At 37.3% G+C, this 27,333-nt stretch overlaps 2 protein-coding genes and 1 long non-coding RNA gene across 38 annotated transcripts in view; 1 reads left to right on the top strand and 2 right to left on the bottom strand.

The window, feature by feature from the left end:
* The window catches only part of agbl1 (AGBL carboxypeptidase 1), a 395,384-nt gene that overhangs the window by 318,847 nt on the left and 49,204 nt on the right, over positions 1 to 27,333 (bottom strand). The window lies entirely within an intron of this gene.
* Positions 2,095 to 26,422, top strand: klhl25 (kelch like family member 25). Of its 4 annotated transcripts, none has more exons than XM_087311893.1 (5): positions 2,095 to 2,218; positions 2,317 to 2,468; positions 5,132 to 5,237; positions 7,401 to 9,248; positions 24,740 to 26,422. In XM_087311893.1, exons 3-4 carry the CDS (start codon positions 5,174 to 5,176, stop codon positions 9,212 to 9,214), a joined length of 1,878 nt encoding a protein of 625 aa, XP_087168019.1. In that variant the 5' UTR covers positions 2,095 to 2,218; positions 2,317 to 2,468; positions 5,132 to 5,173; the 3' UTR covers positions 9,215 to 9,248; positions 24,740 to 26,422. The 4 variants fall into 4 exon arrangements, with proteins under 4 accessions (XP_087168019.1, XP_087168018.1, XP_087168017.1 ...); XM_087311892.1 differs by having other exon boundaries at positions 2,317 to 2,562; XM_087311891.1 differs by lacking the exon at positions 2,317 to 2,468.
* Positions 9,107 to 19,320, bottom strand: LOC147830813 (uncharacterized). The gene is made up of 2 exons (XR_015526229.1): positions 14,387 to 19,320; positions 9,107 to 12,937 (listed from the first exon to the last, which is right to left on the bottom strand). It is a non-coding gene; the product is annotated as an uncharacterized LOC147830813 (long non-coding RNA).

Here is a 27,333-nt window from a genome sequence, read left to right as displayed (position 1 = left end):
CAAGTCCATGCTTGTTAACATTAGTTAATGCACTGAGTTAACATGAACTAATAATGAACAACTGTATTTTCATTAACTAACGTTAACTAACATGAACAAAACAGTAGTAAATGTATTGTTCATTGTTTGTTCATCTTAGTAAATGCATTAATTAACATTAACTAATGAACATTGTAAAGTGTGACCCTGTATTTATATTGCCAGTTTAACACATCTAACAATTTAACCAATTTAAATTTAGTCTGTTTACCAAAACAATAAAAAGAACATCCAACCTGGTGTTTTAGATTTCGTTTTATGATTACATTTTAATGACTGTTGCAATTGTTTCTGTGGGTTGTTGCAACCGTCCCTCTGCAAGGGGTCAGTTGCAACATTTAATTTTGTCAGTTCAATTGGTGTTTTTGTGTGGACTTTGCATGTTTTCCTGGTTTCCTCCAGGTGCTCTGGTTTCCCTACGTGTGATATAGATGAATTGGAAAAACTAAATTGGCCGTAGTGTATGAATGAGTGTGTATGGATCTTTCCTAGTACTGGGTTGCAGGTGGAAGGGCATCCGCTGTGTAAAACATAATCTGGATAAGTTGGCCGTTCATTCTGCTGTGGCGACACCTGACACAGTTCGATATTTACAAATCCACATTTATTTTATTTACCTTGAATGAATGAATGAATAAATTAATGAATTAATTAATGATCCATTTAATAGTTCAGTAGATTTTTTTGATCAGCATGGTGGCCCAGTGGGTACCGCGGTCACCTCACAGCAAGAAGGTCGCTAGTTCGAGCCTTGGCTGGGTCAGTTGGCATTTCTGTGTGGAGTTTGCATGTTCTACTAGTGTTCGCATTAATTTCCTTTGGAGTTTCTCTGGTTTCCCCCACAAGTCCAAAAGACATGCACTATAGGTGAATTGAGTAAACTAAACAGTGTCCGTGTGAATGAGAGTGTATGGGTGTTTCCCAGTGATGGGTTGCAGCTGGAAGCAAGTGGTGCTCGCTGCAGAGCCATTTGAGGAGAGCTGAGCTCCAGCGAGGGGGAGCTTAAGCTTGAGCTCCACCTTTTTTGCACTTCTTCTATGAGTGATGTCACTGGGGGTAGGGTTAGGGGTGGGGTTGGTGTACGCATTAAAACAGCTTACAGAAGGAGGAGCGACAGCTCATGCTCCCCCTCGCTGGAGCTCAGCTCTCCTCAAATGGCTCTGCAGCGAGCACCCTCTCGCTGGAAGGGCATCCACTGCGTGAAACATATGTTAGACAAGTTGGCTGTTCATTCCACTGTGGCGACCCCTGAATAACAAAAGGACTAAGCTGAAAAGAAAATAAATGAGTAAATTGTCATGGCTGACCAGCCATTAACAGGTATTGGAAATATTTTTAATATTAATATAACTTTACCCTTAAGGATCATTTTATAAGTGATAAAATATGAATTTATAATGACATTTATACTGATTAATACCAAATGCAGTGTTGTTAATATATAAATCACTTATTATACTCGAGGTAAACAATGTTGAATTTATGATATGGTTTATCACAGCTATGAATACACTACAATACACTACATCCACTAGATGGAGCTATATGCATTGTGTATAGAAATCTCTTTACAAGGCTTGTAGTCTACTTATAAACAAACATATATATATAAACTAATAGAACTACATGCTGGAGGATGCTGATGATGTGGCAAAACGGGAAAAAAACTAACAATTCTATAAAGGAAATTTAAGTAAGTCTTGTTTTGATTTCCTGTTAAAATAGTCCTATATAATCATTTATACGTAGAAATGCCACCATGCCCGATGAATGTTTTGTCATTGTTGCAATTTGAAGAAGCATATGTAAACATACTTCTCTTCTAATTGTTGTGATGGCCTGTCATCGCCCATCGTGACGCTCCGCCCACTTTTCATCCATTGGCTGCTTCGTATAGAAAACAGCGCAGAACTTTAGGTTGGAGCGCTCCCATTGGCTACAATTTATATTTGCATAAGTTCTCAGCTCGTGATTGGTCGACGGCGCGTCAATCACTCGCTACAACCCATTCCCTGCGTTTGGATATTACCTTAGGAGACTCTACAGTTTTTCATCAGTGAGGACTGGAATGTGGACAAAGTAACCCAGCCGACCAGACAAGAGGCGAACAAAACTATGATTCCTTTTCAAAATTTAAAACCGCACAACGTCAGGATTTCTTACTAGCGTCCAGCACACTGTAAGTATACCAAGTTTTTTGTTATATTAGAACAAAAAGCTTGAGATGAATAACCCTCTAATAATCAACATCTGCACTGTTCTTCCTGTTTTTGGCAGAGCTGGAAAAGCCAATACACTCAGTCAGGATTAGGTGTGAGCTGGATAGGGATTGGTGACCACATCTCGCTTCTTCCAGAAGGAGAAACGGGTGTAAATCGGAAGATAATGATCGCTTACAGGGAGAGCAGCGTCTTTACGTCTCTCTAATCGTCAGGAGTTTGTCAGGCTTTCTTCTGCATGTCAATACACTGAGTTGCGACTCTCCGCTAACAGCATTAGCTCCTCTTATTCACAGCGGTCGCCGTAAGACTAAGCTTAGACAAATCTGTCATTTCTGATATTACTGGGTTTACATTTTGGCTTGATTAGATTTTACCTCAGTATGAGTTATTTAGCTTTTCAGGTGTCTTTTCCATTGTTTAGCGCACTAGCGAGATGGCTAACTGTAGCTCGAGTTCGCGCATTTCTAAAGTCTTGCAGCGCAAAAAAGTCGCAGAAATTGTCTTATTTGTCGCGTTATGTATTTGTATCACTAATATATTTCTTCAGTTTATAAAGTCTAAAGGAGGCGAGAGGGGAACTATTGGAAATGACTGAAGGAAATTGTGTTTTGTTTGTTTAGTTTTTTCAAGCCCGCGCCTCAGAGCACCTGCTCCCACTGTAGTTTTTTACTAATTGGGAATATATATATATATATATATATATATATATATATATATATATATATATATATATATATATATATATATATATATATATATAATTTTATTTTATTTATTTCTTTTTTTTGTGATACAAAAGACAGGAAAATTAGTCTTATTGAATCATCCATGGCCTCAGATTTCTTATACAACGACGGAATTTGAAGTTCAGTCCAGTTATTTTTACATTGGTCATAGTTCAAGTAAACAAGTGCCTGTCTAACTTCAAATTGGCTGCTTACTCTTGCAAAGTGTGAATGGTCCTAACATTACCTTTATACTTAAATTATTCGCCTCAGTTTTCAGTTCTAGTTTTCAGATGCATCTTTAATCCAACACCAGATTCATTAGGTCATTTTAAAGGCTTCATGTCCTAAAAGTGGGTTGTTAAATTACAAATACAGTATGAACAAAATGTTTAGTTATGGTTCTCCTTGAGTTGTTGAGAAGAAGCACTTCTTGCAAGCATAAGAAATAAGGAACTGAGCATATGACAAATTTTCATATGTTCACTGTTTTTCCATTTACAATGTCGACATAACTAATATGGCCACACTTAAAACCTTCTGTAACAATAGCAGCCAACTTTTAAGTGCTATCACACAAGTACAAATATTTAAATTTAGTGAAGTTTAGGAACAATATGTTTTTGTCATTTGGCTTGTATCTAGGGCTGAGCCAATAAACAATATTATATTGAATCAGGATAAAATATGTGTTAATAATAATAGCTCTGGACATTTTTTTACTCAATATTGATCTACAAGCCAATCACACAGCAGCAATGTGCAACAATAAGAATCTAAAAGTGTGTTGATATTAGAGATGTACAGAATTTTTGGCGCTGAAAATTTTAACGGCCTAAAATATGTAATGCCATTTGATGGACCCTCTATTTTTTGTGGCTTCAGTGATTGTTGGGGTACTCTTTTAAATCTGTAAGCATTAGAGACATAAAATTAGAACATTTAGAACTGAAATTTATTGGCCTAAAATGTGTTATGCCACTTGATGGACCCTCAAATTTTTGTGGCTTCAGTCATTGTTGGGGTACTCTTTTAAATATGGAAGCATTAACAACTTATATCGAAATATATAGTTATCATTCAAAATGGAAATAATTATCGAGACATTTTTGCCATATCCCCCAGCCCCACTTGTATCCACAAAAGTGTGTTATTATATATTAATTACTCTTAAAAATAGTTAATGGTAGCATTGACCGTGGCATTGATGGTGTTAAGATGCTTACGTTAAGCTTTAAGAGGTAGATAAAGTACAAGATTGTCCATTTAAGAGCACTAACTCAATGACAAGATGTTTTTACTTTTCAGAAAGTAAATGCTCTTCCACAGGCTGAAAACACTCACTGTAGCACCCCTTGTGTCAACATGACAAGAATGTGTTGCATATTATGATATTGTCGAAAGCATCGATGCACAAAATTGAGTTTGCGTCTACCCGCGTATTTGCGTAAAATGGTTTAGGCTGAGTGCTGATAGAAATCCTTAGCCCCGATGATGGGATTCATGCAGGCCAGTGATTCATTGAGCGTTTTCAGATCAGTGAGGTTGCCAGCATTTGACTTTACGCAAACACACAAAAAGCATTCCCCTCCCTCACTTTTCTGTAGCTTAACTGAAATACAGCTCTGGAATACCAACATCACTAGTGAAAAGAACCTGGAAAGGCTATTTAGTCAGAGAAGCTTGAATGTTTACACAGGAAGTACATTCAAAGAAATAAAGACCTTTGTGCCTCAGCCACTCAGTAGCGTTGCAATTAAAAGGTGTCATTCATGCTGGTGAGAATATCCGCATGGATAGGTAGTTAGTTTGTTCACATTGAGTGATTCAGCAACTTTGGCACGACTCATGCTGTTGTTGAGTGATGGTTACTACGGGTGATAGGATGAACCACACAGGAACTTCAAGGCAGTTTCATCATGCTGTGAATTAATAGTCGAGCTTCTTTTTCAGCTTTCCCCTTTTCATTCAGCCACAAACCTGACTATAAGTCCACTGTCATGGAGTTATGCAACATTCAAGCAACTGTCACGATAACCATAGATTGCAATAAATGAATGGAGACCCTCACAGGGTCACTCCATATATTAATGTGGATAAAATTAAATATTTTTGTTCCGTTCTCTATTCCCTGGCCCCATAAAGGACAACTTTGTCAGCCTGTTGAAGGGACGCTTTTTGGGACCAATGCAGACCCCCCCTCAGATCCTCACTGTCAGTGCCTGTGCGTGGGTCAGCAGTTTTTGTCGCTGTAAGTGGTTTTAGACACCTGCTTGCTCCCTTTTCCCTTGTTCACCCATCAACAAGCCCTGCATCCAATCCCTCCAGTACCAGCCTCCCAGTTGCCCTTATCCCCCCGCATAGCTTTCTGCACGGATAGCTGTGACCTTGCATCCTTTGTGGTCAACCTCTGCATTGTGATTCATGTCAACCCGAGAGTGTGATCCATAAAGACCCTGCCGATGTTTGTGCATGCTTGCACTCCTTTCTCGTCACAATAACCTCAAACCGCATCAGTTTAAGTATCCAGTCTGCATGCAAGCACATTCATTCACACAAAGAGCCACTGGAAACGTTAAACCCTTGCTGATGAAACCCTCAGTTTTTAAATGTCACACAGAAAGGGCAAAACTGTCTCACTAAATCATGTGCTGCATAAAGTGTTTTTCGAACATTGATGGCATTAAATCAACAAACCTGTCTAAATTTACACTGTACTGTCGATTATAATGAGAGATTTCAAGTTTTGCTGCATTGCACTCAGTGTCACACAGTCTACACTGGAAGCACTCAATGTTTTTCACTGCAGTCGTGTGTCCAATGAACATGTCAGTGATTAGTTTCAGTGTTCGGTTTAAGTGCAGTTGCGTTTATTCACAATAAGGTTGCCACAATACTGAAATTCAATACCAATCGGTACTGAAATGTTAAAATTGTCAATTTCCTGCAAATATTTGGGCGCTGTGGAGTACATTCTTAAGCTGCGTTCACACCAGACGCAAAAGAAGCATCAAGCGCCAATGCAAAGATGCAAATAGACATCCTCTGGCACGATGCGCGCAAATGAGGCTGCGTGAATGACACAATTCGCGCGAATGAAGCAGTCGTTTTGTGCGATTGACGTTCAAATCACTCGTTGGAAAATCTGAACTTCAGCGGACATTCGTGCCGCAGTAACCAATCAGGAGCTTTTTCTTGTGAGGGCATGATTATGATGTAGCACCTGTTGTTGGTGTCCCGGGGTTAAGTCAGAAAATCAACGCTGTTTTTCAGTCTTCCTAAAGCACATAAACACAGCTACAGTATTCTCTCAATAAAATCCATGTTAGCCATTAAGCAACGAAGCTAGAGAGTCACCAGGCAGACAGAAGCCCTGCCTATGACGCGAATCCGCATCTATCATGAAAGGAATTTGACGTCCGAATGAAGCGTATTTGATGCGCGAATGAAGCGAGTATACTCAAAATGTTCACGTGTCTATTTACGCACGAATAGCTGAACACAACATTAAACACCGCTGATTTGAATAGATTTTTTTCATGTGCTCAACAGAAATGACTGTGATTGTCTATGCTGATTAAGAATGTGCTCCACAGTGCTTAAATGTTTGCAGGAAATCGACTTTTTCAACATTTCAGTACCGATTTGTATCGAATTCTAGTATCGCGACAACCTTAATTCACAAAGCTATTTTGTTCTTGAATTTTGCACTAGCTGAGTTATATCTGAGTGTAGATTTACAGATTGTTATAGATGTTCTCTTTTTAGTTCTTGCAAATATATTAAACAAAAACACTTTCAAGTAAATCTACATTTGATTAGCTAAAATAAGATGCTCTCATGTTTATTTCTTTAGGTCTTCGCGATTTTGATCTCACTAGATTTCTTACAATCTGCCATCATAAAATATAAGAATTAGAGACTGAGATGATTCATTTTGCACTTTTTGTTGGATTAACAGAGCAAAGAAGATTAGTCTTCAGAACAAAGTAGAGGGAATTAACTGTTCAAGTAATATAAAACTGTTCAAGCAGTATATGTCAAGCAAAGTTTGTCTTCTCAATGAAGTTTGTACAAATATCAGTAAGTTAAGACATTTTCAATCTCTAGCTATTAAACATGAAAATAAGCCTAAAAAAGAATTACTCAGCCAAGGAAAGACAAACACTGAGCGCATTTAAGCTAAAAGCAATTATTCAAGAATGCAAGACCAATACTTTCATTCTCTGTAGCTGAAAAAAGTTGCACTAGTTGGCTCTTGATTTCGTTGTAACAGCACTGTACATAACTACTTTCTCAGTGCTGATTTTACTGCCAAGTGTAAACATGTACAGCAGTGAGTCATCCCCAATACTGAAATACTTTTATAAAGCACTTGCTAACCTTTTGTTGTTGTCCTTTTGTGTTTTCCTAGTTCGCGATATTGGAACAAGTGAAAATTTGGACGTGCTGGAAAAGATGTCAGTCAGCGTCCATGAAAACCGCAAGTCGAGGACGAGCACAGGCTCCATGAACATCTCGCTCTTCCACAAGCCCTCTCATCCAGACAGTGTGCTCACCCACCTGAATACCCTTCGTAAACAGTGCATGTTCACAGATGTAACGCTGTGGGCTGGCGACCGCTCATTTCCCTGTCACAGAGCTGTGCTTGCTGCCTGTAGTCGCTACTTTGAAGCTATGTTCAGTGGTGGCCTCCGTGAAAGCCTTGACAACGAGGTTAACTTTCGTGACAGTGTTCACCCAGAAGTTCTGGAGCTCCTGTTGGACTTTGCTTACTCCTCACGTGTCATTATTAATGAGGAAAATGCAGAGTCACTACTTGAGGCTGGAGATATGCTACAGTTTCATGACATTCGAGATGCAGCCGCAGAATTTTTGGAGAAAAATTTGCATGCATCAAACTGCCTGGGAATGATGCTGCTCTCTGATGCCCATCAATGCAAACGCCTTTATGAGCTGTCATGGAGGATGTGCCTCATTCACTTTGAGACTTTACGAGACACTGAGGACTTCTGCGGCCTCTCAAAAGACAAGCTTTTGGATCTCATCCTTAGCGATGAGTTGGAGGTTGAAGATGAACAGATTGTGTTCAATGCGGTCATGCACTGGGTTAGGTATGACCTAGATAGCCGCAGAGACTACCTTCCAGAACTTCTTCGAGGTCTACGCCTTGCGCTGTTACCCTCAGAATGTCTCATCGAGGCCGTGGCATGTGAGGAACTTGTGATGTCAGATAAAAGGAGCCGACAGATTGTCGATGAGGCCATGCAGTGCAAGAAAAAGATTCTGCAGAATGACGGCGTTGTCACCAGCCCCTGCGCCAGGCCTCGCAAAGCTGGCCACACGTTGCTAATTCTTGGGGGTCAGACTTTTATGTGTGACAAGATCTACCAAGTGGACCATAAAGCAAAAGAGATCATACCCAAATCAGATCTGCCCAGTCCCAGGAAGGAGTTCAGCGCATGTGCCATTGGCTGCAAAGTTTATGTGACAGGAGGAAGGGGCTCAGAAAATGGAGTGTCAAAGGATGTCTGGATATATGACACAGTACATGAAGAATGGTCAAAAGGTGCCCCGATGCTAATTGCACGCTTTGGACATGGCTCAGCTGAACTTGAAAACTGCCTTTATGTGGTTGGGGGGCACACTGCTATTGCAGGTGTCTTCCCAGCCTCTCCATCAGTATCTCTTAAACAGGTTGAGCGGTATGACCCCCTAACCAATAAATGGACAATGATGGCACCACTTAGGGATGGTGTCAGTAATGCAGCAGTTGTCAGCGCCAAGCTAAAACTCTTTGTGTTTGGTGGAACAACCATCCACAGGGACAAGGCCTCAAAGGTCCAGTGTTATGACCCTGTTGAGAACCGTTGGACTATAGCTGCTGAGTGCCCACAACCCTGGAGATACACTGCTGCTGCCGTCCTTGGCAGTCAGATATTCATAATGGGAGGCGACACGGAGTTCACTGCAGCGTCCGCCTACCGATTTGATTGTGAGACCAATCTATGGACCCGTGTAGGTGACATGACTTCAAAAAGAATGAGCTGCCATGCAGTGGCCTCTGGCAATAAACTCTATGTGGTCGGAGGGTACTTTGGTACGCAAAGGTGTAAAACCCTGGACTGTTATGATCCAACATCAGATAGCTGGAACAGTATCACTACCGTGCCTTATTCACTGATTCCAACTGCATTTGTCAGCACCTGGAAACATCTTCCTGCCTAGTCGCCTCCGTTTTAAGTTTACGGAGCTGATCTGGGTAAGGTTTTTGGCATTTATCCTACTTTAAATGTGCTGTAGTGTGTATACTAATTTTTATTCTTTTTGAAGGTTTAAGATTCTGTTTCATTATCTGATTTACACACACACACACAGCTGAATCATTTTGCATTGTAGGAGCTTCCTTTGAAAACTGCTTCAGTCATAATTCTAAGCAGAGGAGCAACTGAAATCAGCAGGCTGTGGACATTGACACATAAACAGTGATTTCTGTCAAGATAACCGCATGCCAAAAAGCTAAACTCGGCTTGGCAGCCGCCTTTGAAAGCAGCTGAGTGCACCCATCTTATTGAGGGTTTTGAGAGTGGTTGAGCAAAGTGAGGATGCGCATGTTAAACTATCTGGATGTCAAGCAATATAATAAAGCAGCGGCTGAGATTGAAGGGCAGCATTTTCAAGAGGCTTGAAGTTGAGGATTTAGCGTTTCATGACTTCTCACTTAGGACCAGAGTGATGTGTCAGCACTAAGACATTGGAATATTGATTAGTGATCTACATTACAAAGCCCTTCTGTCAATTGGCTATTAGGTAGAGTGAGGGCACAAAGTGGCTTAATCTCTGTAATTACAGACTGCAATAAGGGACTTGCTGTGGAGAGATTTGGGCAGAGGGTGCTTACTGCTGCTGCTATGCTGCTATGCTATGGCCCTTTATATATATATATATATATATATATATATATATATATATATATATATATATATATATATATATATATATATATATATATATAAAGGGCCATAGGACAATACTGGCTAAATAAATGAAGAGAATCTGGAAATGCACTTTGCAGAATTTACAATACCTACTTATGCACTGAAGTCCCCATAGCCAGACTCATTTGTTTTATTTTGCTGCTAGTGCATTAATTAAGAACTATTTATGTGCTTCATTAGAGGAACTGTTTCTTATGTGTGAAATGGAAAAGTTGCTTACTTCAAGAACCTTACTGTTTTGTACATATTAGGGCTGGCAATTAAAATTGGCATCGATAATTATTGACCGAACACCATTGTCAATATTAGAAAGAAAAAAAAAACGTATAAAGGCTATAGTTTTATTAAAACGTGGCTGCTGAGCGTGCGCCTTGGAATCAATGCCAATAAGCTTATGGTGTATGGAGATTTGAAGGCAGGCAACTTGCACGACGCGCGTATGGGAGCGAAGCTCGCGTTGCACATATGATGTGCACACATTTTCCAACCACACCTAGTTGAAAACATCTCAACTTTTCCGAATTCCGCAAGCGCACCACGATTTATGTAAGTAGAACTGACCAATCTGCTTCACACTTTATATGGAATACACACATTTCAGAAATAACGGCAGACTAATTACCTTAGATAAACACAGCGCATCCAAACACTCTGAGAAAACGCTTAATGGTGACCTAGTTACGAGAGACACCAGAGGAGCGTGAGCGCAAAGACAATCATAAATGGTCAAAGAAACCATTTGTTTGCGCATGTCAATTAAGGTCAGAATAACAACACATGCAAAAATGAGTGGCGTGTAGCAGCAGCAGCAGCGAGGAGATCGTAAATAAAAAGGATGTAAGGATGTTGCCAGAGTGGCTTTTTGGTTTCTTTTCTTGTGCATCCCAGACCCAGCCACTAGCACCCCATCAGATTTTTTTAGCATAGGGCGTAATGTAGTCATCCAACTTTACAATTTGCAATGTTGCAGTATGTACTTGAATTATGATGGCTGGTTCATTTACTCAAAAGCTCAGATTTGTCATAATTTGTTTTGTTTACAGAGATTACTGTATCATTATTCACACCTTTAATTTTTTATGCTTTACCATTGCACACAAATTTTGACAAATTTATTGATTCATTTTAAAAGTATCTTTAACACTTTTATGTTTATTTTATTATAAAGAGATGAGATATTTTGTATAAATATTTTTGTTCTTGACTATTAGAACTATTTGCCTTAGTAATGTTGGTAAATTAACAAAGTGGTTAAATAAAAAAAAATCCTAATATTTCTAAATGTCTTGTTTTAATAATATTTACTAATTATCGATATCGAATGATTTGAAACATAATAACGTGATTTTTTTGGGGGTTTTTTTGTAATATCGCCCAGCTCTAGTACTTATTGTTTTACACTGTAAATGTTACATTGAATAATTTCAATTTTTAAAGCTATAGCTTATCATACAATGTCATTGCATTGTAGCTTCTTTATATTTAAAATATGATTCATTCCAAAAAACAACTACTTAATAATTTCACTTGTTGGCCAATTTGTTTTTACATTTGCTCTTGTTTTAAGTTGTTAATAAATTATAATTGTTTCAATCTCCTAAGAAACAACAAAAATCCCCTATCATTTCCATTATATGCTCCCTGGCATGCTTTACCTTTTCAAACACAAGCATGAGTGTATAAATATAAAGCACTAATTGAACTGTAAAAAATTAATGCTTATTGACGGTATGAAATGCATTAAGCTTTGTTATAATAACTTTGCTTCTATAGGCATCTTAAACTCACCATAGTTTCTGCTATCGTAATATCTTGCCTGTCAGCACTTATGAAGACCACGGCTAATAGGTCATTACACGCTAACAACATTTGCACGAACAGCCTTTCTCAGAAGTCAGCAAGTATCTGAGGATATGTTTGTGTTCGCATACAGCAAAGGCTTCTTACAACCAATGCTGAGGAATTACAATTGTGCTGAAAGCGTCATAACAGTCAGCTGAACATCTCTCACTTGTGCCATTTAAATTAGACTGCCTGGGGAGGGACCAGAGCCGTCTCATTACATCCCCTGGTGATTAGAAAATGATTACTTCTGTGAGTAATCATTAACACTTTTCACCAGCCAGCGACTCCGTTCACACCACAAGCGCTTCATTTCACAGTGAAGCAGGTGGCCTAGCAAAAGCTGGGTTTTATAATTAGCCCCGGGGGGCACAAAATCAGAATGTCTGGAGGACGCCCTGGCAGGCCCGCAGAAAGATGTTGGCATCAGCGGCGGACTCCAGGAACGCCCACAGGAAGTGAATAAACATAGTTGAATGGGTTCCAATCAAAAGGTTAAAGCTAAAGCTGGTTAGAATTGCCCATCGAGACTGTACTGGTAGATGTTGCTACTACACCATCTGGCCCCAAACGTTTTTTTTATTTATTTGTATTTTTTTATGCTATAAATATGAATTTTTATGCAACTCTAAAAGTCTTTGCACACTGAAGTCCGAAATTTTAGTGTGTTTTTTTTTTTCATATTCCTATATGAACAATTTGTATTGCGTATATCAATCAATTACACAAAAAAAACGTTTCGGACTCCTTTTAAGCAGTTATACTTTGTTCTTTTCTCTTCTCCAAAGTAGAAACGAAAGAGGAATAAGCTGCATATTGTGCTCACCCAATACTGCATAGAGAGGAAGAAGAGTTCTCCTCATTATCAAAGAGCTGCGCTGGCTTATCCTAAAATGCAAAGTTTATTTCAGGAAATCAGTGGAGTTTTGATACCTTTCTTCTGATACTTCACACATTCACATACATAAACGAATCCTGAACAGAGACTGGCAGTAAGTTACTATAGACATTATAACGGATAACTGCGTTGACGTGTCGAAACAACGAAGCAAAATCAGACCATGCTTTCTATTATAATGTCTATGAGCAGTACGCCAAACATATATAGACACTAGGGATGGGAAGATTAACCGATATGTATCGATACGCGGTCATGCGCGTGCACGATGCGAGTGCATCGGTTGAGCAGCAGAGGATGAATGAAATTTTGGAAGCAAATCGAGATGCATCGGTTTTTGCGAGATGCATCGATTTTTCCGAGATACAGCTTATATTTTTAATATAGAATGTATTTTTTATTTATTAACAAGTGTTGTCAACCTGTTTTTGGCGCATAATTTAATCGACCTACATAAAGTAAGCCTTAGCAACGGATTTGCGGATGTGCACACACTACAACTCAGTGTATCAGGTGTGCGGATGAAGCTAGTGGAGCGCCCTCAGAAAGCGCGAGAAGCAAAACAAACATATTCCCCACTGAGTTTTAAATCTAAAGTATGGCAAGCAACATTATGGATTTAAGGATGGACGACATGACAGGACAGATGCAATTTGCAAAATGTGCCGCGCATCTGTAAAATACGCGGGCAGTACGACTAATCTGATATCTCACTTGAAGCGGCGCCACGGTGTTGTTGTGAAAGCATCTTCCAGTGTATCTGCATCCCCGGCTTTCGCACTGCTTCAACCAGTTCCAAAAGTGGTGAGAAAAGCATTGCAAGTTTTTTTTTCCATGCGCAACAGTTCTGCTCGCTCTACGCCAATAACGAATGCTATTGCATTGTTCATCTGCAAAGATATTCAGCCTAGTGTCACTGAGAACGAAGGTTTTAAACACCTCCTCCTGTTAATTTTTATTTAATTATAATAATAATAATAATATTAATAATAATAATGATAAAAATAATTGGGTGTCACGGTGGCACAGTGGGTAGTTTGACCACCTCACAGCAAGAAGATTGCTGGTTTGCTATATTTTTATTTGCCTGTTGTTTACAGTGACAGTGATGTTTCAAAGCAGCATAACACTGCTAGTTCACAACCTTAAGTTTTGAATAATCAGTGGCAAAATATATCTTTGTAAAACTTGTTTTCATAGTTAAAGTTAAATCACAATTCTTGTTGTGCAATGCTAAATTTATTTATGTTGAAAGAGTGCAAATATATACATATTTTTTAATACATATTGCACTTATACATTCTGTTTATCTTGAAAATACTTAAATAATATGTGCTATATGTTCTAAAATGGCCCTCTACTGTAAACTGACACTCTGGCTCTGAGAGAAGAGCCAGTTTGTAAAAAAAGTCTTGGTTTTGCTTGGTTAATAAATAATCAAACTCATTCAATGGCACAGCATCCTCTTTCACATCATCTCATAAACTTGATCTAATTAGTTAGTGCTGAATTATCGCATCGTATCGTGATATGGGTGTGAATCGTATCGTGTTGCATCGCAATATGTCACAAATGTATCGCTAATATATCGGATCGTATTCTTTGTATCGAGATGCGTATCGGATCGGCATTATAGCTTAGATGCCCAACCCTAATAGACACACACACACACCAAACAGCAGCAGAGCAGAGCTGTGTCAGTCACTGAATCCAGCATATAGGGCAGAAAAAAAACAAACCATGTTTGCGGTCTTGCATTTTCGCAGATTTTTTTGTGTGCAATTTGACAATTTTTTTTTACAGTGCATTGTGTCCTGATTGGCTGTAGACCATTGTCAATCAATCCCCTCCATGTCTCGTGTACAGTAGAGAATCATTCAGCTTGCCAAATTAACATAAATCTCCTATCACAGTGTGAGTTTCAACAAGGATGCAAAAAGGGTTATTGTTGGCAGCAAGACCATCGTAAAGAGGGTCGCACACTGTATGCGCCACGCAGCGGCATGCAAACATAGGTTTATATCAGGGTACGCACACCGGCACCAAAAGTTGGCGGCTGTCTGCTGTCCAGCTACGACTCAACACACTGTTCATATTTCTGCTGCACCACAAAGTGCCATCTGAATAGTTTCATTTTAAATAACATGGATATGTGAACGTCCGTTGTGTGTTACGCTGGATGCCAACATTATCAGCACAACAGCTAAAAAGCTTTATCAACCTTTTGCTGACAGCGATGAATGTTTGCGCCTGACAACAGGTTTTGATCTTTGGTTTAATTCTATAATACTGGACTGATTTTTCTACAAAAGTTTGAACTTTGAGAGTGTTTAAACACAAACGAAAAGTTTGAAAATGCTAAAGTTTGTCTGAGAAAACTTTATAAAATGTGTAGTGAGGTGTTTTACAGCCTTTAAGCATCTATAATAACTGTAAAAAAAAAAGGAAAAAAAAGGCTGACTATTTCGCAGATTTCGCCTATTGAGGGTTATTTTTAGAATGTAACTTCTGTGATAAACTAGGGAACACTGTATATCCTATTCTTTTGTGTTGGAAATCCGGCTGCAAGAATTTTGGAAAAATCGAATTTGTGATTATTTTCTTTATTCTGCGATATATATTGCAATAGGAATACAATTTCACTAGATGAGAAAGAATTCTCTAGAAAGAATTTATCATTTAAATTGATTGGGATGATATGAAGGAGTGCATATGCGTAAAATATAAGAAACTAACTACAAGCATGGATAAATTCAATAATAGAACAGATACAAATTAAATAAACATCATTTTCTTGTTTTCCGAGGAGTCGAATTGTATTCAGGTGTACAGTAATTGATTAATCAAATGTAAAATAATACTGTATAGTCTTCGTTTTATAAACCGTTCAACAAAATTAATCGTTATTAGTTTATTAAAGCTACTATTGTGAATTATTACATTGCGATATCGATGCTAAAACAATATATTGTGCAAGCTTAGTGACAACTTAAAAATAAAGCATTTATATAGTGCCCCAATTATAAAGAATGCACATATACACTCAAATCAGCATTTGGCTATTGATTTTTTTAATGTTTCAAGTTCTCTTGTTGAGAAGAACAAGCATATTAAATTAATCTCTGAAAGTTGGCACCTTATTCTGTTGACACTTGGGTTGGATTTAAAGAAAACGTGCTCTGTCAGGCCAAGACACACATGCTCAGTATTAATCGATTCATATTTATGTCCTGCAGTGACAATAAGAGAAATTTGAAAAGTTTTTTTCACCATTAAGTATTCAATTATTGATGCACCCCTAATTTGTTAGTTTCGTCTTAGGTAATTGGCTCCCTGAGTATTATAAGCCTTCTAGAGTCTCCTGACTCTTGCAAACTTCACTCTCCAGATAAAGTCACTTAAGAAGTGGGTGATAAAAGCAAAGGCTGGTGTGTTTTCATCTCCTATTGAGTGATGCGATGAAGAATTAATAGAGGCAAGTATAGGCAGCCAAGCTCTATGGTCTCACGCTTAAAATGTCTGTCGGTCTCCATGGTGGAATGGTTCTGTGTGTCATTATGAGAAACAAAACATGGAGAAGAATGAGCTTCATAAATGATTTAAAGGTCTGTGCAGGGTTGGGATTCCACTTTCAGTTTATAAATATTTGAAAACCTGCAGCGGCCAGGGAGAAGGAGATTGAGTACCTGAACGTAATCCATTGCAGAAGGCTATGCATCGCTTGCAGACAACGGGATAATTGAATCCCAAAGTCTAAATTTGACAATATTAGTCATAATCAGGCAGCCATGCTGGCAACTGTAAATAGTGTTCTACAGTGTAGCATTATCTTCTTTTTAGAGGTTTAGCATAATGCTCATTAAAAAAGAAAAGCTTTCAGAGTTTAAGTCCCTAGAATTATTTTTATAGTTAATTTTCAAACACATTTTCAAACTTATGAGGGATTATATATGGTGCTTTCTTTTTCCAAATTTAAATCTTGAGTTTATCTAAAACAATAATTTGAAATTTTCATTTGAAAGTCATTTGAAATTGTACTTTTACCCAAGTATGATATTTAGTACTCTTTCCACCACTGATAGAAGGACATAATGAAGGATTTCAAGGGATGTTCTGTGAACTATTCCTTTAAGTTAATGGCCATCCTTCCACTGATCTGATAACTGTTGAATTAGAGCTTATAATCAGGTAACATTAGCCTTGCCTTGCCAAAATTGGCTTTACATTGGATAGTTTTAGGTTGCAGCTGATATTAAAGGTAGTCGTTTTATAGACCATTTCAGTGTGGTGATGTCATTGGCCCATGAACATTTCCTGCTTTTTATCAGACTATTTCATAACTGCAACAAGACGCAAGTCAATCATAACTTAATGTTAGAACAGCTATCATAACATTATTTATCAATATGTAGCTCTTTTTGTATTCTCAGAAGTATAGAAATTGAAAATGTAAAACAAAAAATATGTTGGGACCATTGTTTTTGTTTACATCCCTCAAAATGGTCTATACAGTAGAGTACAAAAGGAGTTTTCAGCATTGGTTTTATTTGTAGCAGTAAGATAACATTAAAAAAAATCTCTTAATGCATTGATTAAAACTGACCCAAAACATTTGACGTGTGACAGTGGGGTTGCCATTTAGAAAATAAACATGCTTAGGTGATGTTCTCACATTAAAGCAATTATTTATACCCCTTTGTTAGTCCTATGCCAGGTTTGATGCAGTTTTCTTGTAGATATTTGTGTAATCTCAGGTAGAAAATGTTGGTGCTGTGTTTTGTCTTCAGAGTGATCACTGGAAAATTGGTAAAATTGCCCAATCAACAGTTTTCTAAGTCTATGTTGTTTCTAAAGTATGAGCTGGTAATGCTTTTTAAAAAAATAGCATCATGCTTGTTGTTAATGCATTTGAATTACACCCAAAAGCTTTAGGTAAATATAATGGAGCATATTCAGGCCTACACTCACATCCCTTTTTGTTGCAGCGCATGCCATATGTCCTCAATAAGACTTGGTTACAGCTTTTTCTGCCAGCATTGCAGTTTCATTGGGCAGCATTGTGTTCAACTAATCCAGGTAATTTGCCAGTTGGAACAGTCCTGACCCTTTGCCAAACACCACAACCTCCCGTCCCATCCCCTAAAGGAGGGGCCTTTTGAAAAACTAAACCAGCTAATTGTTTTGCTGTTGCAGAGCCCATAAATCGGATTGGGCTGATTTAATCTGATCTCTCTTTGTGGTATGCATGTTACTAAACCAGGGAACATGATGTTTTGGCAAGGTCTAGTGTTCTCCCAACTGGTGCACACAGGCCGATACAGGTAGAAAAAGCCTGGATTTTCTTTGCGCCTCATCCTCTCTGACCTGCCAAGCATCGAGACACAGTTGAGTAAAAGCTGGAAAAGCTTTGCCTGGTCAATGTGCACGATTTAATGTGTGGATTTGCACATTAAGTTATGGAAGTGCCTCTCTGTTTCCTGGAATGGCACAGCTTACCATACTCTGTACTTAAATTGATCCTTTAATATCGCTGCATTAGGGAGTAATGCCATGTCCACTTTAACCCCGCCATCAAGACAAGCAAGTCTGATAAGCCAGGCGTTAACAACGCTTAAACTGATCAACACAGGAGTGTGTTATTGATGTTGATTCAGCCAGTTCAGTTTAAATATCCAAGAATGAGAATTTCCCATCTGTAGTGATCACCGAAACCTAGGAAACGAAAGCATTTGCATTTCAGTTTGACAAAAAAATAAATAAAATCTTGTCATACTAATGTTTTAATGCGATTGTAGCTTGCCTTCATCCAGCACCCATACACATTAATCAGACCAAAATTGGCCTGGGTCTTGATACTTGATCGATTTACTAATTAAAAAAGCAACATCGTGTCATAATAACTTCATTTTACTTCTGTCAATCCACTTAAATTAGTCAAAGGGAAGCTAACTTGATTCTTTTGTGTTGGGGCTACATGAATAATTTCTGCTGGCAACTATAATGACATTGTTTTAATCTCCAGCAAGCTTTTTGCACAAGACTGCTCTGGGAGAGTAAATGCTGAAATTACTTTTATTCTATGTGTTTGAGTAAAGCCAAAGGCTTGTTAGAGTAAGGGTCATGACACACCAAGCTGGCGGTGGGCTATCGGCCAACGTCAGGCCATGAGAGAGCATCTGTTGAGCTAGTTTTTTGTTCCACACATGAGCTTTAGTCTTGTTTGTATTGGCGCTGCATCATCCAATTTTGCATGTTAAATTAGTGTTGGGGCCATCGGTGTAACATCATCAACTTAATTGATTTTTAAAAATGGTAAAAAAGCACTACTCTGTGCTCCTCATTTCAGATTCTCTTTTTGAATAAGGACTGTAGATTAGTTATACTGTAGACTAGGGCAGTGCGATATGGGCAAAAGAAACCTATCAGGATTTGCTTTTACAATACTGCAATTTCGATCTACTGCAATCACGATTTTTTCACAGACTGAATCTGTGTTTACAGTGAAATCTGAAACATTTCAAAATAAAAACAATTAGATCTTTATCAAAGGCCTGTAACATTTCTCTAAAACAGACATGAAATAGTCATGAATAGTCAGACAAAGAATTAATCACCTAGTAAAGCTGTAACAAACTGTCTCCAGAACAGACGTATGGCAAAACAAGTGTGCGTGTGTAAGCGTGCACAGTCAAACTCTAGAAAAGCCAGGTTTATAAGTCTAGCTAAAACTCGCTTATACAGAGGTGGGCACCTGCGGGCGTGCAACAACTTGAATTTACTATTAGGTAAACAAAACAAAAGTTTCCATCTGGAGCTCCTTCACAGAACTCGATACTTGTAATCACTCGCTCCAACGGTTCACGCAGCTCTCACCCCCGCCCACACTTGTCATTGCAACCAAGCAGACCAATCACAGAGCTGGCTCTACATGTAGTTGCAATGTGTAGTCAAATTTTTTAAAAGGTCTGCGTCGGCATAAACCATGGCAAGGGCTATGTGACCGCACGAAGGCTATGCCGCAGCATGCGCGTGCTTGACAAAGTATAAATTAGCCTTGACCTCCTGAGACCCAAAGAAATTTTTTTCTTACATCCTTTGGGTTAAAAAAAAAATCTACAATTCAGTTTTTACATTTTGTTTTTATTTTTAATTTTACAGCATGTCCACTGTAGTGGATCACAGGACCATTTTAGTTCGAAACGACCACCAAACTCTTGACAACAAAACTGTACAGGATATGGCTGTAAAGGAGTATTAATCCATATTAATGTAACAAAAACTAAACAAAAGCCTTTTTTTTCTTTTTAAATTGAAATTCCTGAAACAGTTTAGTCTAAAAGAGAGCTGAACTAAAAAAATAAAAATAAAATAAAAATAAGTGATGCTTTAGTTTTGCCTCCTATAACATGCAGTCATTAATTACATTAAAACAGTTCTGGTGTCCACTATAGTGGACATTTAAAAAAGGATTGATTTTTGAAACACAAACAAGTTAACAGCTTTGAAAGCTAAATGTGTTGTTCCTGACACTTTAATAAACAAATATAAATGTAACAATAATAGTAAAAAACATTTAAAAAGCTTAATTTTACATACCTCTCCACTTCCCATAAAATGTGCTTGTTTGTATGTCAGCCATTTTAGATGCAGTGTAAGAAGTGGTTCCTAGCATGCCAGCTTGACTGATTAGCTCAAAAAATTCAAAGGAAATTCATGAAAACACAATGTCCACTGAAGAGGACATTAGTCAATGGGCAGGGTCTCAGGATGTTAAGGCTTCAATGTTCTGCTTGACCAAATATCAGAAGTATTTGCTTGTGTGTTCATAGATTTGTTTTGTCATGTATAGATCATAGACCTCTTTGTGACGCTGCTGTGAAACAGGCCGTTCCCATATCGCTTCTTTTGCGCACAGCTGCGCAAGTTCATTTTTTCCAATGGAGGCGGGTGGATTGCAAGCACAAATTAAGAGTGGCAAGCACGCATGCCAAGTACACCCAGCTGAAAAATATCTTTTCAGACAAACCTCGAGTTTTATTTTTCAGAATGCTGCAACATGAGTCACGTAACAAGCACTGACTGACCAGCTTCATTCTTTGTATGGAATATACACATTTCAGTTACCTCAGACAAACACAAGACACCTGGTGTCAAACAAAAACACCAAGTGCTTTTCAGTTCTCTCCATACATAACACTTGTATCAGAGCTGCAGCAATGTTTTGTTGGATTGTCATCCTCTGTGAAAACGGTTGATGGTCACTAAGCAATGACAAAGGAGCAACTACAAAGCACGTTGAAAATGCTGAGGGAAGTGCTGCGCTCACACTTTCCACACGCTTTTAGAAGCAATATATGGCTGACTTACAAATCACTTGATTCTGCCATATATCAGCCGCCCTGTATCTAAAGTAAGTTATCAGCCGCCCTGTATCACACAGATGTTGACTTTCTTGGCACCAAGTCCTCCTGTGCTGAACTCATCATCCCTGTGTACGCAGGCTATTCAGTCTCCTGTTCTCACTCTCCGTTTAGGTGTGCTGCGTTATGATTCAAATACCAATGCTGCAATGGTTCAAATACCATACAGCGGGAAAATCGTGCTGTAAGGCGATTTAGAAGTCGATTTCAATGAATCACATAGCCCTACTGTAGACAGTTGCTTACACACAGGTGCTAAACACATTCTTGGCAGATCCCTGTAGTTCTTGTGCAGCTTTTTGGCTCACATTCAGATAACATGAGACAACAAAATTGGCTGTTGTTGCCAATAATTAATTAATGTAAGCTTTGTCAATTAATGTTTAGATATTTTTGTGGTTGCCTTTTTGCTGAAGAGTAGAGCTTTGGTGCATATGTACTGCTTACATCCATACAGTATATCCCTTACTTTAAAGTTACATATAGATTTGATCAACAGAAGATTTGATCAACAGAATTGTGATGGGTTTGAGGAGCTTCTAAAAGTTAATACGTTTTGGAGGGATAGTCAGCACTAATTACTTATTGGGCAGTGGACATGTAGCACCGATGCACTTTCCTTTCTCCTTTCTCTCATATATTTCCCAATCCTCACTGACCTTTCTCTTTTTTTAAAAAAAACTGAATTTATAGGATTAAAATCAACATTGGGAACATTCATAAAGCACCATTTACCTGCCCACAGGGGTTTGCCTTCAGCTTTTCACCTAAGGCAATAACACATCACGAAAACTGCACCTCATATCTCTGACATTTAGCTGACAGTTTTGTCCTTTACACCTAAAACGTATTTTAAAACCATTGTCATGTCAGCGTTCCCTTCAAGTACGTGGCAGCTATTTTCCTAGATCAGAACTTCACACTTAATGAATCATAAAGCAGATGGACACATTTAAAGGTCAAACCCATGACTGGTATCTGTAAACGATTCTTGTTTATTTTTTGGTTTATAAAGAGTGGCGGTCAGTGTTCATGGCTACATCAATGGCTTTGTCGATGCAGGCACTGAAGCCATTTCATTTGTGTGGCTTAACGCACTTACACCCTCTAAGGGGAGGCATTAGCATTAAATCAGAATGTGCTGGAGGTGATGAGAATTGAATTAGACCCAGTCAGACACCCATGTTGGACGTGCTGCACTGATGGGATGTGAAGCTGATGTGAGCGATTGATTTTAAATCTTCTGTAAGCATATGGATGTTGAGAGGGCATTAGGGGGAAGGCTAGTTTAAAGTGTTTGGAGACTGCAAATCCCACTCGCTCTCAACAGACGAAACAACAAACAAGATTCAAAGGCGTTCGCAATCTTTTCACAAATGTCTTCAAAATAAGTCCGATTTTATGATTCACATTTTCTGTTTGTTTGATATGAGGTGCTTTTACGCTGGAGAAATGTTTTCATGGTTCCTAGAACTATTGCTGAAAGTAAACCTCAGTAACCAGGAAAGATTTTAGTTGTTTGAATCTAGTTGTTTTGTTTGTTTGTTTGTTTTAGCACTGTATAGGGTATATTGCATTTTGTATGGGTTTTTATTATTTTTTGGAAAGTATTAATTATTTAATCCTTGTTTGATATGAGGAGCTTTCATACTGGAGGAACATTTTCATAGTTCCTAGAACTATTGCTGAAAGTACACATTTGGAACGTTTGCACCTCAGGAACCAGGAAAGATTTCAGTTGTTTGAATCTAGTTGTTGTTGTTTGTTTGTTTGTTGTTTTCTAGCGTTGTATAGGGTTCATATTATTTTTTGGCAGGTATTATTTATTTATTACTAGTTTGATATGAGGAGATTTTACACTGAAAGAATGTCTTTATAGTTCCTAGAACTATTGCCGAAAGTACCCATGTTTGAGAATGTTTTCACCTCAGGAACTAGGAAAGATTTTAGTTGTTTGAATCTAGTTGTTTTTGCTAGCATTTTAAAGGGTTGATAACATTTTGTGTGGGTTTTTTATAATGTTTTAGAAAGTATTAACTATTTATTACTTGTTTGATATAAAGAGCTTTCATAATGGATAAAATAATTTTATAGTTTCTAGAACTATTGCCGAAAGTACCCATGTTTGGGATTGTGTTCACCTCAGGATCTACTGTAGGAAAGATTTTAGTTGCTTGAATTTAGTTCTTGTTTTTGTCTCGTTTGTTTTTTTTTTTTGTTTTTTGTTTTTTTTTGCTAGCATTTTATAGGGTTGATAGCATTGTGTGACGGGGGTTTCATTGTGTTTTGGCAAGTATTAATCATTTAATAATTGTTTGATACAAGGAGCTTTTACACGGGATGAATATTTTTATAGTTCCTAGAACTATTGTCGAAAATACCCCTGTTTCTAAAATGTTTTTACCTCAGTAACTAGGAAGTATTTGTTGTTTGAAATAAATCTTGTTGTTTTTGTTTTTATATACAATATACAGTTGAAGTCAAAATTATTTTTTAAATTTGAATGTTTTTTTCTTTTTTAAATATTTCCCAAATGATGTTTAACAGAGCTAGGAAATTTTCACAGTATGTCTGATGTTTTTTTTTCTTCTGGAGAAAGTCTTGTATTGTTTTATTTCGGCTAGAATAAAAGCAGTTTTTATTTATTTATTTTTTTTTCGATAGTTTACAGAACAAAACATCGTTATACAATAACTTGCTTAATTACCTTAACCTGCCTAGTTAACTTAATTAACCTAGTTAAGCCTTTAAATGACACTTTAAGCTGTATAGAAGTGTCTTGGAAAAATATCTAGTAAAATATTATTTACTGTCATCATGGCAAAGATAAAATAAATCAGTTATTAGAAATTAGTTGTTAAAACTATTATGTTTAGAAATGTTTAAAAAAATCTGCATTGGGAAAAAATAAACAGGGGGGCTAATAATTCTGACTTCAACTGTATATATATATATATTTTTTAGCATTTATAGGGTTGCTAGCAACTTTGGGAGATTTTTATTCTGATTTGCCAAGTATTAATCATCAAACCCAGATAAAAAGATTGGATTATGCAATCGAAAAAGACGAAGTCGAAAAAAAAAACTATGAAATGGGAAAAAAAATAAATAAATGTTTATACACTCTACCAAAACTGTAATAGTCTAAGATAACATTGATATTACATGACTTGTTGCTGTCTTTCTTCTGCCTTTTTTATATGTTTATATACCTATACAACCAATATGGATTGGATTTTACAAAATTGGAGATATAAATCTCCAAAACAATTCAATACAGAATTTTTATTAATTTGTTTAATAATAAATCAGTGAATGTTTTCTCACTTATTCATCAAAGCACACAGATTATAGGAGTTTTTTTTTTTTTCGTAATTAGTCAAATTCTTTACATTTTTTATTTTTCCAATTCATACAGCCAGTACATAGTAATTCAAGTAAAGCACGACAAGAGTGCTTCTCCGGCTCCCCTTTTTCACCCAGTCAGTTTCAATGGCCTCCTACATTTGCATCAAGTTGTAGTTTGCTGGTTAGCTTCAAATTACAGCGTTTGGCTTTGAGTTCTGGTTTTATACTGTGCCGTCTCTCATTACAGGTGCCATGGTCTTCTAGCCACACTGAATGGATGGCGACAGCAGCGCTGGATTGTGATTGGCTGGCCTGAAGCACCTCTGCTCAGTGGGTGTGGTGTGGCTGCGGTCAGTCACGGCCACTCTTGAAAACAAACCATCTATCCCCACTGCTGAGAGGAGCTGAAATCCTCCAGTCCAGAGGCCACAAAGCACAACGCAAACTCATGCCATGCTCGTTCGTTGCCAAATCAGAGGCACAAGGACACTCTTACACCAATATCTGCTCTTTGGAGACTCTTTTGCAATCCAACGAGGTCAAAAACATTCCAGTGAGAAAAAAAAAAAGAGACAACTAAAGCATGATTTGTTTTTGTTTTTTCCTTAGTGAAACTTCAACTGGCAGTACAGCATGTTCATGTTGCTTCCAAAAACGCCTTACGGATGCTGCGTTGTACGAAACATATGAAACATCTACAGTTATGCCGAACATCCCCATGGGAAAAAGTGCAAGTTTACTCGAGCAGGATGTTAAACGCCTGTGGTACTTCTATTTAAGTATCTGTGAAATGGACTTTAACCTGGAACTTGTGTATAGATTCAACAGCACAATGTGTTATCAAGGACTTCCTCTCCTTTTAAAGATTTCTTGAAGGTTTGATAAATGCGTTTAATTTATATGAAAGCAAAATGGTAAAGAACAAAAAATTGCACAGGAGACGATGAGGGTGTTGATATTTGTTACTGTTTTCCCCCTGCATCTGAATGCTGGATTCTATTTAAAAGGAATATTTTGGGAGGGCTGAATACAGGTTAAGCTCTGTCAGCAGGATTTTTAGGGTGATGTTAATGATTATAAACTATTCCCTTTAGACATAAAAAATTGAGGCACTTAACATTTATTAATGAGTGGAATGGAGAACAACAAAGCCAGTAGTTACATTTTTAAAGTAAGTAAACCCCTTGCCTTAAAAGCAATAAGTTGAATTTAATTTAAAAGGTGAGTAAATCTATTGTAACTTGAAATGGTTACTTAATTTTTTAATTTTGCACATCGTTTGTTTACTTAATCATTTTAAGGCAACGAGTTTACCAATGTCAATTTAGTTACGTCAAATAATCACTTTAAAAAACAATGGGTTTACTAATTTTATAAGTAAAGCAAACTTAATAGCTTTTTACAGTGAATACGTCAAAAAGTGTTATTCACAGTTGATTTCTTTTAATTTTATTTTAAATATTTAAAATTCCTTCAAAATGAGTAATATTTTACTCTATGAAATGAAATATGTATATATTTAAAAGGCATGTTTCTAATAAGTACGTTTAAGAGTATTTAGAATTTTCATCAGTGCACTTTATACATGAAAAAACACAACACACAACTGTCGCCAAGTTGTTTACTGCAGATCTTGTTTAACTTCACTGGAGAATCTTAAAGAAACTAGTAATGACTTCCGCGTTGACCATTCCTGGACCACTATTGAAATTGAGTATTTTATAGTCAAAAGATGCAGTGCTCAACATATATGAGTACACCCCTTACAAATCTATCTTTTAAATTAATATTTTTAATAGGAAGCTATACATTATTTTATATTTGTGTATGTACATTAAATTAGTCAGCACTGGATATGATACTTAATATGTTTGGTGACTAAAATATTATTTGAATAAATGCATATGTTTAATAATCTGTTTTGTTTAAATGCACCAAAATACATTGCCTATATTCACTAAAAAAAAGTATGAAAATATTCATTTTCAAAATGGGGTGTACTCACTGTATAGCCAATATGTGCTATTATTTAAAAAAAAAATGTTTTAATTAAATCTTGTTGGCAAGATAGCCCATTAGTTTGTGCACCGACGTATAGCATAACATCCCTCCAGGTGTCCTGAGTTTGATTCCTGGATTCCTTTGATTCCAGAAAACTTTACTAAGGTAGAGGTGATTGGGCTGGATATTTTGATTAGCTAAATAGTCTTTACCTAAGCCAAATCGAATGATTATCTACTAACTTCATTAGTAAGCATCATTTATTGCAGTGTTTCTCAACCAAGTTCGTGGAGGAGCACCAGCTCTGCACATTTTTTTTTCTCCATGTCTCCTTAACCATACACACCAGATTCAGATAATCCGTTCCAGGGTTTCTACAGGCTTCAAGTCAAATTTAAGACTTTTTAAGACCATAATGAATGAAATTTCAAACTTACACAAGGCTAAACCCTAAAGATTTTTTAAATGGTTAAGTTAAAACCATACAAATACATTAAAAACAAATGTTATTGTAAGGAATAATAATTAATAACAATATATAATAATTAAATTATAATTAAATAATAATTACACCATATTAATAAGTAAACAGAGTCATTAAATAAATGTTTCTTAACTTTTATTGAAATATATTGTTAGTGATCGTATGGGTGTTGGCCCAATTGGGTATAGCTTTACATGGACATAGGCAAATTAAGACCTGTTTAAAATGATTTAAGACCTACAACACAATATTTCACAATATCACTTTTTAAGGCCTAAATGTAAAACTTTTTAAGAACCTGCAGACACCCTGAGTTTATTAGCAGAAACTGAAAAACCTGTCATGAGTGTCAAAGA

Source organism: Danio rerio, chromosome 25 (assembly GCF_052040795.2).
Source record: "Danio rerio strain M-AB ecotype USA chromosome 25, GRCz13ab, whole genome shotgun sequence".
NCBI lineage: Eukaryota > Metazoa > Chordata > Actinopteri > Cypriniformes > Danionidae > Danio > Danio rerio.
This window is presented reverse-complemented; position numbering and strand designations above follow the sequence as displayed.